This window comes from Octopus sinensis, linkage group LG3 (genome assembly GCF_006345805.1).
Source record: "Octopus sinensis linkage group LG3, ASM634580v1, whole genome shotgun sequence".
NCBI lineage: Eukaryota > Metazoa > Mollusca > Cephalopoda > Octopoda > Octopodidae > Octopus > Octopus sinensis.
This window is the reverse complement of record NC_042999.1, coordinates 166,853,966-166,872,130: the sequence shown is the minus strand read 5'-3', so window position 1 is coordinate 166,872,130 and position 18,165 is coordinate 166,853,966. Positions and strand designations below refer to the sequence as shown.

Below are 18,165 nucleotides of genomic sequence, written 5' to 3'. Positions count from 1 at the left end.
ACTTAAAAGTAAAGAAACATTTGTTCTAATTAAAAAATATTAACTACGTATAAAAAGTTATATTGGCCGAAACCAAGAACATATTTGCATGTGTGTGATGACGAAATACCAGTGGTAACGTACAATTTCTTCAAGTAGGACTAAAACACTATATATATATTCTTTTATTCTATTTGTTTCAGTCATTTGACTGCGGTCATGCTCCGCAATGTTACAGGGACGTAAACACACTTGCATCGGTTGTCAAGCGATGTTGGGCAGACAAGCACAGACACACAAACATATGCATATATGTATATTGTTCCGATATACCCATGGGCGCGCAAGACTCCGCTGAAGTGACCGACTTAGAATTTATCTTTTACATTTACCCAAAGAAGTATTCCCTGAATTGGAAGGTGGTCTTTACCACGACGACGCACTATTCTTAGTTAGAAATATCTCCAACAGCAAACTTGAACTATACAAAAAAAGATTGCATAATTTCTTCAAAAACTAAGGAGTAGTCATCACCATTGAAAAAGATAACAAAGCAGTGAACTTCCTAGACGTTAACTTTAACCTTAATACTTCATCTTATCAACCTTGCCATAAACCTAACAATAATATTACATACATACATGCACAAAATATCCATCCTTATAATATTATAAAAAATCTAACCTCTAACATTGAAAGTAGATTTAACTTATTAACATCCAATGAAGACATTTTTAACAAACATAAGGACTACTATAATCTAACATTTAAGAAGGCAGGATACAAATATCGAATTAAGTACAACAAAATCAATACCACCTATTATAATTATTGCAATAACTATCTAGATAAGAACAACACCGACCATGTTAGTGAACCTAAATCAACTGGTTAATTAGAAAACTCTGACAAACAATCAAATGATCTAATAATAATCATAATCATCAGCAATACATTAGCAACAGACACAAATCCTACAACAACAAACATAATAATAAACACTATCAATATGAGCACCACAACCATAACTTCACTAACAGAACTAATAACACAAATTTTACCAAGTTACAAATCACTAACTACACTGTAAATAATGTAATTAAACCCAAGTATACGGACAATAAATACCGAAAAAAGAATTAATTATAGATAGAAATAAGAACATTAAACCAACACACTTAAAAAGTCAAACTTATCCCACTACATCTAATCCTTCTAATAATTTACACAACCGCAAAAATCATATTAATAAAGTTAGGAATAATATAGAAAAAGAAACCTCTACGATATATAAGAATAGATGACCCAGAAAATATAAACCACTACGATAATAAAGAAAACAACTATAACATCATTTGGATCATTCCTTTTGAAAAAGTCTAAAATCTAATTTTATAAAATCCATTAGAAATTTTTTTTTAATTTAAAAAATCTAAATATGGAAAAGTATTTAATAATAAAATGATCAGATTTGGATTTTCAGTATCTCCAAACCTTTTTAGGAACATCTCTTCATTTAACAATAAGAAACTAGACCAATTCTATGATAAAAATGCTCCTTATAATATACCTAGTAACCCCAATAATTCCATATCTAATAACAACAATTATCAGGATAACCAAAACTCAGTTACCCTTAATACATATAGACATAACAGTAGAATACCAACTAATAATTATAATTGTAATTGTAGAAACCCAAGTACTTGTGAAGTAGATGGAAGCTGTAAAAGGAAAGATGTAGTACAAGTAACAATTATTATCCATAATCTCTCTAAATTTAATTACATCGGGTGTACACAAAATTCTTTCAAATTAAGATTAAATAATCATAAATCATCCTTTAATGACCCTAGAAAAGAAAATAGCACAGGTCTATCCAAAAAAAGTTTGGCAACTTAAAAGAAGCAATTTAGATTACTCGATTTCTTGGAAAATAATTTTTTCAGCCCCATCTTATAGACATAACAAGATCTGCAAATTATGCCTCGAAGAGATATATAAAATAAGGAAAAATGAACGAGCTTCTTGTTAATACGAGAGATGAAAAAGTTTTCCTTGCTGACATATGTCAAAATTTCTTTTTATTAACCTTAAATAATCTCACACACACACACACACACACACACACACATATACATATATACATATATATCACGTGATCACGTGACCGACCAGGCTATCAGATGTTGTTACACATCGCTGGTCACAATGCGTTCGCATTGTTTTTTTTTAGCCTTCGCATGACGCCACCCCGCTGGCTAAGCGAGCAGGCCAATATATATATATTCATACATACATATATATATATATATATATATATATACATTAATTTGTTTGTAATTTTTTCTTTTTACAATATGTACTTAGATACACCCCTCCCTTACCTATTCCAATAATTATTATTTTTTATCACAATTGTCTATTGCCAATTTGTATGATATTTATTTCCTTTTTACTATTCATATGTGCAAACACTTTCAATACATTTCGGTGTCTTTTTCGCACTTATATATTCTTGATTAGATCTTTTTCCTTCTTTTCTTCCTTCTTATTCGTAACCTATCCCATTTGTATAACATGTAGGTTTTTTTTAAAAAACTACCTCTCTTAACTATCCCGATTTTTATTTTTACTTTTTATCATTATTTGGGGCTTCTTGCAAATTATGCAGTGGAGGCCGTAAGAGTTAAATAATGGTCCCTATACTAAAACAGAAGTCATACTTTACAATTTCTATAAGTGCAGAATTCCATAATAAAGAGAAGCGAGCCATATATCGCTTCCATAAAATGCAGTTTCTAAGAAGAATAGAACTTGATTAATTTATATCTGCCATTGGCGGTTCTTATATCTGTAAATGCTTTTTTTTTTCAACTTTTTAAAATTCAGATGTCACAATTTTCTTAATTGTGGAGAATACCTGCAATCGATTGATAAACTATTCGTTGGAAATATTTATGTCTCTTATGCTTAATTAACTTTATTGATTCCGGAGCTATGCTATGGCTGTGTTCGCGCCGGCAGCTTGCGGAGGAAATATTTAAATAACAATCAGTAATATCATTCGTATAAACTTGAATAAATTCTAACTAATGACTCAATGTAAATTTTTATGTATAGATTCCTTGGCTTTTACTTAGAAAACAATTTTAATGTTCTATTGATTATTATGTTCTGGAGTATTTCAGACTTGTATTTCACATATACACTTTTAATCTCAATACTAAAGTTATAAATTAACCATGTTAAATTCATAAGAATGCAAACCAGCTATTGTTATAGAGAAAACTGAACGGACTTACCTTGCTAATTTACTTAATCCTAAAATCCTTCTATTTGGCAAATAACCAATGGATACCTGGAAAAAGAACAAAAATATAGATATGATTATAAAAGGTCAATAAACTGCTAGAGAGACATATACAAGTAAGAGAGAAAGAAGTAGGGAAGAAAGATTTTTTTCAATTTTTTTATCAAAATATATCACTTTATTCTATCAGTCCATATAAAACTTGAAATGTGTGGAAGCACTCTGTCGGTTACGACGATGAGGGTTCCGGTTGATCCGAATCAACGGAACAGCCTGCTCGTGAAATTAACGAGTAAGTGGCTGAGCACTCCACAGACACGTACACCCTTAACGTAGTTCTCGGGGATATTCAGCGTGACACAGAGAGTGACAAGGCCGGCCCTTTGAAATACAGGTACAATAGAAACAGGAAGTAGGAGTGAGAGAAAGTTGTGGTGAAAGAGTACAGCAGGGATCACCACCATCCCCTGCCGGAGCCTCGTGGAGCTTTTAGGTGTTTTCGCTCAATAAACACTCACAACGCCCGGTTTGGGAATTCAAAACTTGAAATGAAAGTAATCACATATATGTACTTGAATATTTAAGTTCAAAAGTTCAAGAAAAAATAATGAAAGTCAGACTGGTGAAATCTATTCTTATACAAATTATAATTTCAGGAGCATTTGAACTCGGTGTTTCAAAATAAGGGAACACCTGTGGAGCAGGAGGCGGAGCAGTGCTGTATAAAATATCTTACGATTTTACATAGTTCTATCGCTGTGTCGAAAGTCTAAATCTCATCGGAGTACATTTTATTTTGGTCATTTTAATAAAAAATCCTAGTCATTTACGAGGAATCACTTTATGATACCCCGGGTTTACAAGTTTTATTTTGTAATAAATATGAAAAGGTTAAACATCCATTTTGTGTATGTGGCAACGCCGCAACATGTGGCAATGCCGCAACATGTGGCAACGCCGCAACATGTGGCAACGCCCCAACATGTGGAAACGCCCCAACATGTGGAAACGCCCCAACATGTGGAAACGCCGCAACATGTGGCAACGCCGCAACATGTGGCAACACTGGTTCTGACGCGTCTATACAGCAAAGAAGTAAAATGACGGCATTAAATTTCATTGATACTATGGGAAATTATTACTCTGCTTTACATGTTTTCGCTTTACGAGCGATCACCGGGAACAAATTAACTTGTATATCGAGTCATTACCACACTAATGTCAAAAATCAGTTTTACAATAGTTTCAATGCTACTAGCATAGAGTGGTATCAATGTATAACTTGATATTGATTGGTATCAATGTATAGCAATGTATAACTTGATGGACTGGCTGATGAGTGAATACCTGCCATATAGTATTTACTGGAGACGTCGTTTTGTAATACAACACTTTATTCACTCGTGTAAACTGCAGATCTCATCCGTTAAATAGGTACAGGCAAAAGAGCACCGTGTCGGCCCCGATCCTTCGTTATTGCTCTAAGGACAAGACTTTTCTACAATGGACTCGAGCTGACTTCTAATATGTGAATGGAATATGGTGTACAGAAACTGTGAGAAACCTAATCAAATATATATTACTTTTAATTGTTTCACGGAGAGGGTGTGGCCATGTTGGAGTACCATCATTATATACATACATATATATATATATATATATATATATATATACATTTTTATATCTAAGGAAGGATAAAATCTTTTTCGAAAAAAATATATTCCTTTTCAAAAAAAATTTTATCAATGGCCAGCATATCAAAAAATACCTTTAAAGGTTAAATCTATAAACAATTCATAATTAAGGGCAAACGAAAAAATTTCTAATGCCAGATATGCCGAAAAATTGGACATATTGTCCATTAACCATATAATTTTTTCACAATATGCATATTGTGAAAAAATTATATGGTTAATGGACAATATGTCCAATTTTTCGGCATATCTGGCATTAGAATTTTTTTCGTTTGCCCTTAATTATGAATTGTTTATATAAATTTTTATATATGCCCAGGCCTATTCCCCATTTTTTTAGAAGGGGGTAGACACAACAAGACTAACACCAGGCATTCTATTAATTTCCCATTCATTAAAGGTATTTTGACACTGTTTACGGATTAAAATATTTTGGGGATTACATAGACAGTATTTTATGTAGGATATGGGCAGTTCCCATGAGCACTATTCGGACAGTCGTATAGATGAGGAGGCATGATTTTTGTCTGAAGTCTTTCAATATAATGCCTGGCCTATTTGCGTCTATCTTTCTGTCAGTTTGAACAGTGAAGTTCCAGAGGAGTGAGATGCGGTCGTTTTCAAAGACGGGCGGTGGTTAGTGCTTCCCCCAGTTTTTATCATGGGCAGGTTCAAGTCTTTGCAAATTACTCAGGGAATATACTGTGCTGCTCTATCATGTCTGATGAGATATTCTGCAGGCGTAAAACGACTGCACATGGAGACAACATGATCAATGGTTTCATTTTGTTGTTCATATACACGACATGTTGGACTACTGCCGTTCTTTAAGATGTTGGCCTGGTAGCTTCTTGTAGGTAGGCATTGGTCTTGGGTTGCTATGATAAACCTGTCTATCTCTGATTTCAGTCCAGAAGACATTAAACATTGATGGGTAAGGGCTTTGTCAACATCGGCACTATTAGCTCTCTTTAGGTAATTGCCATTGAGAAGCTTTTGTTGTCATTTATCAGTAAGAATATATAAGTGCTTCTGTCTTATATCATTATTATTATTATTATTAGTAGTAGTAGTAGTAGTAGTAGTAGTAGTAGTAGTAGTAGTAGTAGTAGTAGTAGTAGTTAGTAGTAGTAGTAGCAGTAATAGTAGTAGTAGTAGTAGTATACACACAATAAATTAGACTGTTGGAAAAAAAAAGTTCCTAACATCGTGCTACAACCTTAGGTGTCAAGAACCCTAAGTATTCTACCTGTTTCTAATAACACTGGTTTCTAGAGCCATACTCAACTGAATTTTATGCCTATTTCTTCTGTTCAAATCTTTAGAGATTTCACTGATGCACCTTTAACAACTGGCACACATTTTACCCACACTTTCCATAGTCTCTGTAATTCAATGGCTAGGTCCTGGTACTTTGCTATTTCCTCTATAATACCTCTCATATTGATTTTTTTCTTCATTTGAGACTGTAAAGTCAATTATCTGGCACTTTCTATTCTCTTTATCAACCACTACTAAATCAGGCCTTCTAGCTTCTGCGTCAGTCGGAATGTTGAAGTTCCACAACATCTTGTATTTCTTACTTTCTAGTACTTTACTAGGTTCATGCTCATACTATTTATTAGTATGTTCAAACTAACTTTCTACATAACTCCCAGTGGATTACTCTCCCTAGGTTGTCATGTCTTTTTTTTTTGTTTTGTTTCTGTGCCAGTATACTACATTCACTTACTATATGAGTAACACTTTGGTTTTTGTCTATCTTGACGGCGTCTAACAAAAAAAATAAGATAAAAAAAAGTGGAAGAAGAAGGCAGAGAGTTTCACGGGAAAGATAAAGTGAGAGAAGGAGAGACAGAGAGAGTAAGTGATGACGTTCATAAAAAATAAAATGTAAAATGTTTTGTGTTTTGTTTTTGAAAGACACTATATTTTATAATCATAGTATGTATACTTTCTCACACAACAATTACAATATACTGCATTCCCTTTTGTTTGCTTGTGCGCATGTGTGAGGGTCAGTGTGTGTGTGCCTATACATGCACGCAAGTTCGTATGTATGTGTGTGTATGTGTGTGTGTTTGCATGCGTTTGTATGTCAGATATGTAAATAAACAGATCAATATACAGACGGATAGGTATATAGACTATAGGAACAGACACATATGGAGACACGGATCCACACATATAAAGATGCACATCCACACATACAAACATGGTACATAGTTGCATAACACACACACACACACACACACACACACACATGCACACACAAGGAGGCAGAGGTGCATACATATACAAACACATGCTCACATACATAGAAAATACACAAACACGGACAGGCAAGCACATAAATATGCAGAATACGTACATACATATATACATATGCATACACACACATATATACATACACATGCAAACACACACATGCATACGTACATACATGTATAGGCACACACACACACACACTGACCACACACATGCGCACAAACAAAGAAAAGGGAACGCAGTGTAAATAACGAACAGAGTCAAAACTATTGAAAAGGTTGCAAGACGCAACGAAAATCTTAGGAAAATAGAAATAAGAAAAAAGTGGAAATTTTACCGGTGAGTGTGTTACATTATAAGGCACAGAAAGAAAATGACTCTCCCCAGACACAACAGAATACGCTTCAACATACGAACTCATATAAAGAAGCTTGCAAACCAAATCCAAAAACGAATGACAATATATTTATTTTAAATCATTTATGTATTTTAAATCGTTCATATTTCTCCCCCCTCTCTCTCTCACACACATTACTTTGGGCGCGAAAGAGTTTTGTATTTATTTTGCGCCGAGTAAAAAAGTGTTTTGTTGACAATCCATTTATTTAACAACAAAGAGACAAAGAGATGAGTAACAATTTGAGGCTCCGGCAGGCGGTGGTGGCGATCCCTGCTGTACTCTTTCGCCACAACTTTCTCTCACTCTTTCTTCTGTTGGCCTGCTCGCTTAGCCAGAGGGGTGGCCTCATTTGAAGGCTAAAACAATGCGAAGCGCATTGTGACCAGCGATATATATATATATATGTAAATTTGAAACCATAACGTGAAGGCGGATGACATACCGCTAAGTATTAAACAGTTGTTACTGATCTAAAGATCCCAGATCAACTTTGACCAAAGGCCGTGATTGACCAAAGGCCGTGATTACTTATTTTTGACAAAATGCGCGTCAAGAATTGTATCCTTGGGTTTTTCAAAAGATAGTGGAAGCGATTTGATAGATATTTGTCTCCTATTTCTAGCAGGTCTAACATCTCTGAGAGGCTACCTCACGTCGTTTTCGTAGGTAACTACTTAGTCACCAAGCGACATGCTGATAATTAATAATAGTTAAGTGGGGAGTTTTTATATGATATTATGAAGGATATTTCAGTAGTTACGTAATTTACTTAATCCCGGTCGACCGTTCATGAATAAGAGAATACAGCTACCGTTATTCTCCGCTCCCCAAACATTTATAGAGAATGCTAATGCATAAATCGACATGGTATTGGGCAATGAATTGATAAGTCAGCAGTTACGAGACTCGTAATAGCATTCTTTAAATAATTTATCACAGAAAGCATAAAAGAGTGACAGATTGTGCACACGCTGAGTGTGCACACGTTTTTGTTTGTTTGTGTTTATCTTTAACTTGTTTCTAGTCATTGGACTGCACCCGTGCTCGAGCACCGACTTCAAAAGCTTTGGTCGAACGAATCGATCCCAGCACTTGTTTTTTAGAAATCTGGTACTTAATATATCGGTCTTTTTTGCCGAACCCCTAAGTTACGAGGACGTAAACAAACCAAAGCCAGTTGCCTAGTAGCATTTCTTCCAACTTTTCGTTCCGAGTCCAAATGCCGCCGAGGTTCACATTGCGTTTCATTCTTTCTTCGTTGATAAAATAAGTACAAGTTGAGCATTGTGCGAAAATCTGAAACCAATTTAAAAACAAAAAGATGATCAACTTGAAGAAGAGCAATGTCACTTCTTCAAGAATGGAAGGAATTTCTATCCATCGTTCACTTAGGCGGTCTTACTTTTGGGAAGGAATGACGGAGAAACGCTCTTGGTACTCTCCGGAGAAGCAAGGAAGCGAGACATTTGCACTGAGCAACGCTTTGAATCTCAATCCTAACATTTATATTCCCCATCTGCAACTGAAGTTGCACATTAAACATTGGAGTGTAGTTATAAATGGATTCATAAATGAAGCAGTGGGGTCGACAGTAGATTTAATGGGCAACAAAAAAGAAAAATGCGTATATTAAGTATGTGTGTGTGTACGCAGGCATACATGCATATATACACAGAGAAACAGACGCACATATGGAGTAAATTAGCATTTTTCAGTTTTATTTAGACAGGGAAGCCATTAGACATAGTTGAATGTAATCGATAATAAATGCAATATATATAGAGTACCTTTGACGAGTATTTAGAAAAACACCATGCCTTTCCAGTTTCCGATCAGTGTAACATAAACCAGCATGCATACATACACGAATGCGTACATATAAATATATACTCTACCACTGGTATTTGAGTACTCTTTTTCCACCTTGTTTCACATTTATGTGTTTACTCCGGTATAATATATATATATATATATATATATATATATAGACATATACATATGCTCATAAAGACAGATGCACACACATGCATTTATATACACGTTACATATAGATAGATAGATAGATAGATAGATAGATAGATAGATAGATAGATAGATAGATAGATAGATAGATAGATAGATACATACATACATACATACATACATACATACATACATACATACATACATACATACATATGTCGTTAGATTGAGGTGTAAAATATATTTTCATTCTACACATTAGAAGTGAAACAACTGGAGTCAAGGTTTACTTAACATTTCGTAATATGAGATACCATCAACGAGTGATCAGCTTTATTGACTTCTGATTGAGAAAAATGGTGTTTGTTACGTTCAGGATATTTCCGCTGGATATTCATAGTCAATGAAATAATTACTCTACGGTGCTTGCACACGAACTCACGCTGTTCCTTTACATATGCACATACACACACACAAAATCTCACTTAATCGACCGTCTTAGAAGACGTCATAATGCGAGACTTCAGAACAGATCTGTTGACTCTCACACTGCTGGTGCAGAAGTCAAATCGCTTGTTTACTATAACCAACTATTTGCACCAGAAATATTTCCCTTGACTTTTATTCCTGACTACCAACAGCATTACTGTATATGTTTCTATTTCACGTGACTCTATTATGTATGTGTAAATGTCTGTGCGTGGTGTGTGTGTGCGCGCGTGGGGGTGCGTGTTTGTACATATGCGTGCACTTTATATATATATATATATATACACGCGCACCCACATATACACACACGTACATATACATACGTATTTGGCAAATGAAAGACGGGAGATGAAATATACGATAATTTATTATTAATCATGACAATTGTTTCGACATATCTAGCATCGATTCTTCATGGGTGGAACACTCAACAATTGGTTCAGGAGCATCCGGTGGTGCAGATGTATCTCGTCGGGGGATAAATTAATATAACTCGTTAAAATAACAGTTCTACAATGTGACTTTCTGTTTTTGTAGAAAGTCACATATATCTTTATTTATATAGAAGATCAAAAATAAATTCACAGATGGCAAAAAGAGAAACGAACACGTAAACCAGCGAGAAAAGTATTTAAAATACCCATTAACAGATATGGATGATATAAACGCCGTCGGGCAAGCTGCATGGCACAAGTACACTTGCTCATGCAAGCATCTGCACAAATGTGAGCTTATGCACACATGAGTTTTGGTGCACTCATGATCACAAAGCAAGTTAGCTATCAATCTGGTGTTTATAAGACTGTTGAGGTTAAAAGTAAAGTTAAGTCATCCATACCTTAAAGTAAATGAAATTATATTGACGGTTACTCAAAATTCATTCCCACTGCATTGTGCGAAAGTACATTTATATGCATGTAGGCCTCTCGAGAGTCGTTCAGAAATTCTATTAATGATCTTCTCGTTAGTCCACAGAATAGAAAGGGATTCCTCAGAGCAGAGATGGCATCTCCTGGAAATTATATTGTATGGTTTCACGTACTTTACTATGGACCAAGTTATGCTGTACTTCATTTTATCCTCCTTAAGTCACCATACAGAAGCCCGTCGTATGTATATGTGGGTGTGTCTGTGTTTGTCCTCCACCACCGCTTGACAAACGGTGTTGATGTGTCTACGACCCCGTAACTTATATATAAACGTAGAATTCAGTCTTCTCTCGATAATTCGCTGCTGTCTTTTCTCGGTAATTCTTAATACTTTTGCTTCAAGAATTGTATGCTCTTGTTAGCATGCACCACTTTTCTTATCTGTCTATCTAATCCACTCTGTCTCTATAATACTTCCTCTCTCTTTCTTTCACATTTCTCAGAACAACTCCTGCTTCCTCTTGCACTATTATTTTATCACGTTATCAACCCCTTCATATTATAGAACACTACCTTCTTCCCATTATTATTCTTACATGAGCTGTTTATTTCTCTCACACACTTTCATCACTCCATATATTCCACTTTGCTCGAATGACTGCCGGGATTTCTCTTGCCATTTAGCTACTAATTATCACAGTCTTCTCTCTCTTTCTCTCTCGCTCACTCATTCTCTCTTGTTCCACCCTCTCTCTCTCTCTCTCTCTCTCTCTCTCTCTCTCTCTCTATTTCTTTATCTCTCTCTCTCTCTCTCTCTCTCTCGCTTTGAATCTCTATCTGTTTATTATATATCTAATCCACTCTTCTTTATAACATGTTCTCCTCTACATTATACAGAACAGCCACTGCTTTCTCGTTTCACATTATAACAGTAACAGGAAAGGGATAACCAGCCAACAAAGAACATACGACTCAGCGTTTTATACAGAAAGAATCTGGAACTAAGGCATCTGTAGAAATCTAGAAAGAAATCCAGTACGGCATCTCTCATTAAAAATCTTCACCTCATTTTATCTCTGACGGAGTTTAAATGTAAGTCGATTATGGGCGCTTGGCAGCCGAAATGCTGACATGTACTCACACCTCTCCATCTACTAGATATTGCAATTGATTAAACAATAAATTTACATTATGTACGAACAAGAGTGATAATGACACCAGAAACTTACTGTGACGCATTTTACAGACATGTCCAGAAGAAATTCACACCTAACATTTATAGAAAACTGTCAGTGATATTTGGTCTATAAGTACTACCGATGGGGAATGTCAGTTCACGAGAAGCTGTACAAGCACGGCAATTCGAATCGCAGAAAATATTAGAAATGAAGTAAGTTGAACGAAACTGTTAAACGCATGCCCCCTAGTGTGTCAACGTGGACATACGTCATTTGTGATATATTTTTGGATTTATGCAAATAGTTGCTTCACTGAATAGAACAGTTCAAGTTTTCTAACGAGTCTTTTGCAAACATTATTTTTGGACAACTTTCTTTAATAAATGTTGTTGTTGTTGTTATTGCTAGATTACAAATCAACTCTGACCAACAGTCAAAGTTCCACCCATGACAATCCCATCTCTCATCTGGTTGCAGATATTTAAAACTGAAGAATCCAATGTACACTTTTTTCAAGACAGCAGATGTGACTTGAAGATTTTGCTGCTATTTCTAGCAAGCCGAGAGACTATGTATTGGCTACCTCTGTCTGGCAGTAATAGCTTGGAACATATGAGAACAGGCTTTTCTCCTCCGCACTCATCAATTCTGTCAAGTACCACTTGATGTGAAGGTGAGAATAGAGAAGAAAGCAAGGGGAGTTCTTGCATTTTTTTTTTGTCACAAATTAATTATTAGGACGAGTGATGAGCTGAGATTGGCTGGATGGCAAACGTTTCATGCTTCGTTTGAAGATGGACAATAGAGAGAAGTTATTTGCATTTACGATGATAGCAATCAAGGTGTATAGGGTGCCTTGATTTGTTTGCTTTGACTGTCTTTTGGGGGGATATATTTTATTTTTCTTATTCATGGTGTTGTTCTTCTAACTCTATATATGATATTTTATATACACTTCTTTCTCAGCTCAGTCGGGGGTTTTTTTGTTACATTATTTCACCTTTATTAAGTCCTATATATATATATATATATATATATATATATAATCCACTAGATCGGTAGCCACTACACACATTTTTTCTCTCCTTGTTTTTCTCCTTGTGTCTTTCTGTGTTCCTTTCTGTGGAAGAGCGTAGGCTCGAAACGTTAAAGACTTTTTTCAATTCCCAAGCGTTATACTAATACATCTGTTTGTTTTCTACACCACCAGTCTTCGTCTGTTGTTTTTTTCGTGAATTCTCCCTATATATATATATTATATATATATATATATATTGGTTTCAAATTTTGACACAAGAGCTGCAATACCTCAACTGGTACTTATTTTATCAACTCTAAAAATCAAACTCGATATTAGTGGAAATTGAACTCGGAATGTAACGAGGATGAAATATCGCTAAGCATTTTTCCCGGTATGTCGATGGTTCTGAGAGCACACATCCTCCATTAGTATATATATCGAAAGAATAGTTCATGTTCCATCTACTCGTGCTTCGTATTTTTTTTGTCGTACACGTTTCGTGACGTCCTGTGCCCACATATATACGTATAGATGTATGTACATATGCGTATGTATATATGCACATATATATATTATTTATATTATTTTATGATTGAACGCCACGCATCCCCTTCCAAGTAAGTTTTCTCTTAATAATTCTGATACGCACTCTATACGATCTTTTTACTCTTTCGCTTTTCTCTCTTTTTTTCTCTTATTCTTTTATTTCCTCTTCTCCCACTATTCTATCCTATTACTCTGTCACTCTTTCTCTCCCTCACTCCTCTTCCCTTGCTCATGTGGCACCCACGTGAACATCGGCCATCTTTCTTCTCCTAACTTGTGTTTCTTTCTTTCTCTCCGTTGTATCTGGAACAAGAAAGACGTGTTCTTGTTTGTCTCCTGTCCAAGCTTGATTTACGCGTTCACCACCACAATCTCGTTTAGGCTAAGCAGCCCTTCCTGTTTGTTTTCACTGTTCTGTTTGTGCTACAAATTTTGACCCGCAAAAATCCCAAATTTTATTTCATTTGCTTTGCGGGAGCAACTGTTTTATCGAAAGCGTATATTGTTGTTAAATACTCGAAATACGAGACAAGACAAACAGCCAACAACTGATGAAGAGTCATTCCTTATGTTATTTGTCTCGTTTTCCATTTGTGTCTTTCATTGCTCGAAAGAATAGTTCTTGTTCCATGTACTCGTGCTTCGTATGTTTTGTTGTACACGTTTCGTGACGTCCTGTGCCCACATATCCACATATGCATATATATATATATATATATATATATATATATATATATATATATATGCATATATGTATTATATATATATATATATATATATATATATATATATATATTATATATATATACATACATATATATGTAAATATGCATATATGTATATATATATATACATACATATATATGTAAATATATATGTGTGTATATATACATACATATATTTGTATATATATATATATATATATATATATATATATATATATATATATATATATATATATATATAATGTGTACATAATTAAGAGAAGGAACCTCTATTAAGTAATTCAATAGTGAAGGACATCATTTATATCATATACAAAAAATTTAAATATAGTATAATAAATATTATTCAAAAAATTACTAAATTAAATAACATTAAATTGACTACGCGCGGATATAATAATAGTATTAAATTCTTTAATAATTGTAAATATAATTATAATATAAAAGATTATAATATAAATGATTCCTATGATATTTTTTATAATAAATCTAATATTAAGAATTTTATTTAATAATATTAAAAGTTTTATTTATGTAATTATGGTTTTAATAATAGGTATTATGATAATACAAAAAACAAATATAATAGACTAAAAGATAAGAATAAATTTAATTCGTTTAATGATAATAATAAATATAACAATATAATAAATAAAAATAATGTTAATAAGAACAAAATTTAGCTAATTATTCCTTATGGGGCACAAGTTAAAATATATTATTAAAGAGATATTAAAATTAATTAAAGTATTCATTATAGGTAATAAAAAATATAATAACATTTGTTCTAGTAATAGTTTTGGAGTTGGTTATTCTACTACCAATAATGTTGGTAACATTATTTCTTCTTTTAATAGATTTAAGCTTAATAAGTTTTACAGTAACAAATTAAATAATTATTCCAATTATAATAAAGACCAGAATATAATTAATTGCGCATGTAGAGACAAAATTTATATTTTGTCTTAACAAAATATAAATTTTAGAATAAATGTAATTTAGATGATGTAGTATATAAATGTGTAATGACTTTGATTGATGATAATATTAATACGAATAGTTATAATTTAAATGCGATTTACGTGGGGTCGACTTCTAATAAAATTAAATTAAGGGTGGCTCAACACATGCATTCATTTAATAATAAAGCGTTGATTAATTCTACTGGCCTTAGCAAATATGTATGGGAATTGAAATCTAAAGGAATTAAGTATAATGTAAATTGGGAGATAGTTTGTAAAGCTAAATCTTATCGAATAGGTAATAATTTTTGTTTACTATGTACAAATGAATTTATGGTGATATTACTATCTAATAATAAAAAATTAATTAATTCCAAGATGAGAGAAAAATTAAATGTAGACATAAGTTAATTTACTAATATAAAATGTTTAGCTAATTGGTGTATATATTTAACCCTGATTTATGTTATTAATTTTTGTAGTTATATTTTGTAGTAGTATAATGAGTATAAATTAGCAGTAGATTATGTAGTGTATATTACATAATTAGAATAAGTTTAAACCAAGATGTTTATAAAATAAGTTTATGAATATAGATTAAGTTATCGAAATTTAGTTTATTTTATATATTTTACATATTTTAGTTTTAAAATATTGAAAATTTAGAATTTTTACAGTAAATGGTATATTACATATAATTTATTTCTTATTTTCACAGCTAAAATACATATTTCTATCTATTTATTCTATAGTTATTATTTACGTCATGTTTTCACGTAATAAATGTCTTTTAACGTTTGAAATTTCAGTTAACTGAAATTCTTCAATAAGTTATGATTTTATTTTTCATTAATATTGTTATATTTTATTCGATTAGTTAGTATTAAGATACGTATACTTCTATATTTATTTGTTAATTATTATATGTGAAGATACATACATTTATTTTCTTATTATTTTAGACCTGAATCGAATTAATTTTAATAGTATCGATTTTATTATTATCAATTTAAAAATATAGTCACGAAACGCGCATAGTCAATTCAATGTTTATTTAATTTAATGATTTTTTCGAATAATACTTATTATAGTATATTTAAATTTTTTCTATATAATATAGATAATGTCCTTCACTATTGAATTAGTTAATGGAGGTCCTTTCTCTTAATTGAAATATTGTGAAATTTGATTTAGAATTGCTAAATTGAATTTTTCCCTGTAAGTTTGGAATTATATTCCCTACTATAATATATATATATATAAACTATTATATATTCCCTATATATTATATTATATATATATATATATATATATATATATATATATATTTGATTTGTTTTTTTTTTATTTTTCCAGTTTCAGCTCATGAGCTGTGGCCATGCTGGGGCACCGCCATTTATATTAGAAAGAACATATATATATATGAGAGAGAGATTTTGGTATCTAGAAAGCCCATGATCTCAAAAACAGGAATATTCCATATAACTTATCATGGTCCATAATAGATTCGGATCTTCCATACAAGGGTCAACCTGTAAGTTATGCCTAAAAGAGGCATTCCACATACACTAGGCACAAGGCCTGGAATTTTGGGGGAGGAGTCCAGTCGATTAGATCGGCATAATCTATAACAGCGTTTCTCAGCCTTATCATTTTGGGTCCCCTGTTTCGATTGGAACCTCCAGCTGTATGAAAATTCCTTGACTCCCCACTCCTTGTCAGAAAACAGCTTCAAGAGTTGTGAAGAATGAATTTGTACGTAGTCTGTTTCTGAGAGCTATTCTATTGAATCTCTGTCTAATCATTAAAACATTAATTTCATAATGAACATAGAAAGACATTATACATTAATCCCTGTTTTTGTAAGCAGTTGTATCCATAAAAATTTTATTTGCAGAGAGCAGAAATTGAAAGAAGATATATCAAATGGACGTGAGTGTGTGTGTGTGTGTGTATGTGTGTGTGTGTGTGTGTGTGTGTGTGTGTGTGTGTTTGAGTGTGTGCGTGGGTGCGTGTGTGTGTGCTTGCGCTGGTGTATGTGAGAGAGAAAAAGGGTGAGAAAGAGAGATAGAGTCAGTGAGTGAGTGAAGGTTTGTGTCGTGATGATTGACGTATTTGTAGGTAGCCTGTTTCTGAGAGCTATTCTATTGGACCTCTGTCTAATCATTAAAACATAGATTTAATTATGAACGTAGAAAGAAATTATACATTAATCCCTGTTTTTGTAAGCAGCTGTATCCGTAAAAAATTTGATTTGCGGAGACCAGAAATTGAAAGAAGATATATGAAATGGATTTGTGTGTGTGTGCGTATGCGTGTATGTGTGTGTATGAGAGAGAGAGAGAGTGAGAGAAAGAGGGTAAGAAAGAGAGATAGAGTGAGTGAGTGAAGGTTTGTGTCGTGATGGTTGACGTCTTTTAAGGTACACACACATACATAGAAAATGTGAGATCATCGTATAAAATTTTTTACGATAGTTGATTTATGGAAAAGATTATGTTAAATTTTTAAATCCAAATATGTGAATGAAAATTAAGTTTAGACCTCCCCAAGGTAGCTGGATCTGGTAGAAATAGCAGCCAAATCTCCCTCAAAACACCCTACAGTCTTAATCCAACAATTCTGCCTATTATATAGTTTGAATAAGAAACTGTAACTAAAGATTGAGATTATTAAACCCACAAAGAAGTGAAAGAAGAGAGACAGCATAGCGAAAGTTTTGGCTGACTGTCATCCTATACTCCCCTTGTTGCTAGCGA

At 33.2% G+C, this 18,165-nt stretch overlaps 1 protein-coding gene across 2 annotated transcripts in view; it reads right to left on the bottom strand.

Annotated features, from left to right (window-relative positions):
- LOC115209385 (GTP cyclohydrolase 1-like) overlaps positions 1-18,165 on the bottom strand; it is a 156,751-nt gene that overhangs the window by 85,421 nt on the left and 53,165 nt on the right. For both annotated transcript variants that reach the window (XM_029777771.2, XM_029777770.2), the window contains exon 3: positions 3,285-3,340. In XM_029777771.2, the coding sequence (XP_029633631.1) occupies positions 3,285-3,340 (56 nt within the window). The remainder of the gene's footprint in view (positions 1-3,284; positions 3,341-18,165) is intronic.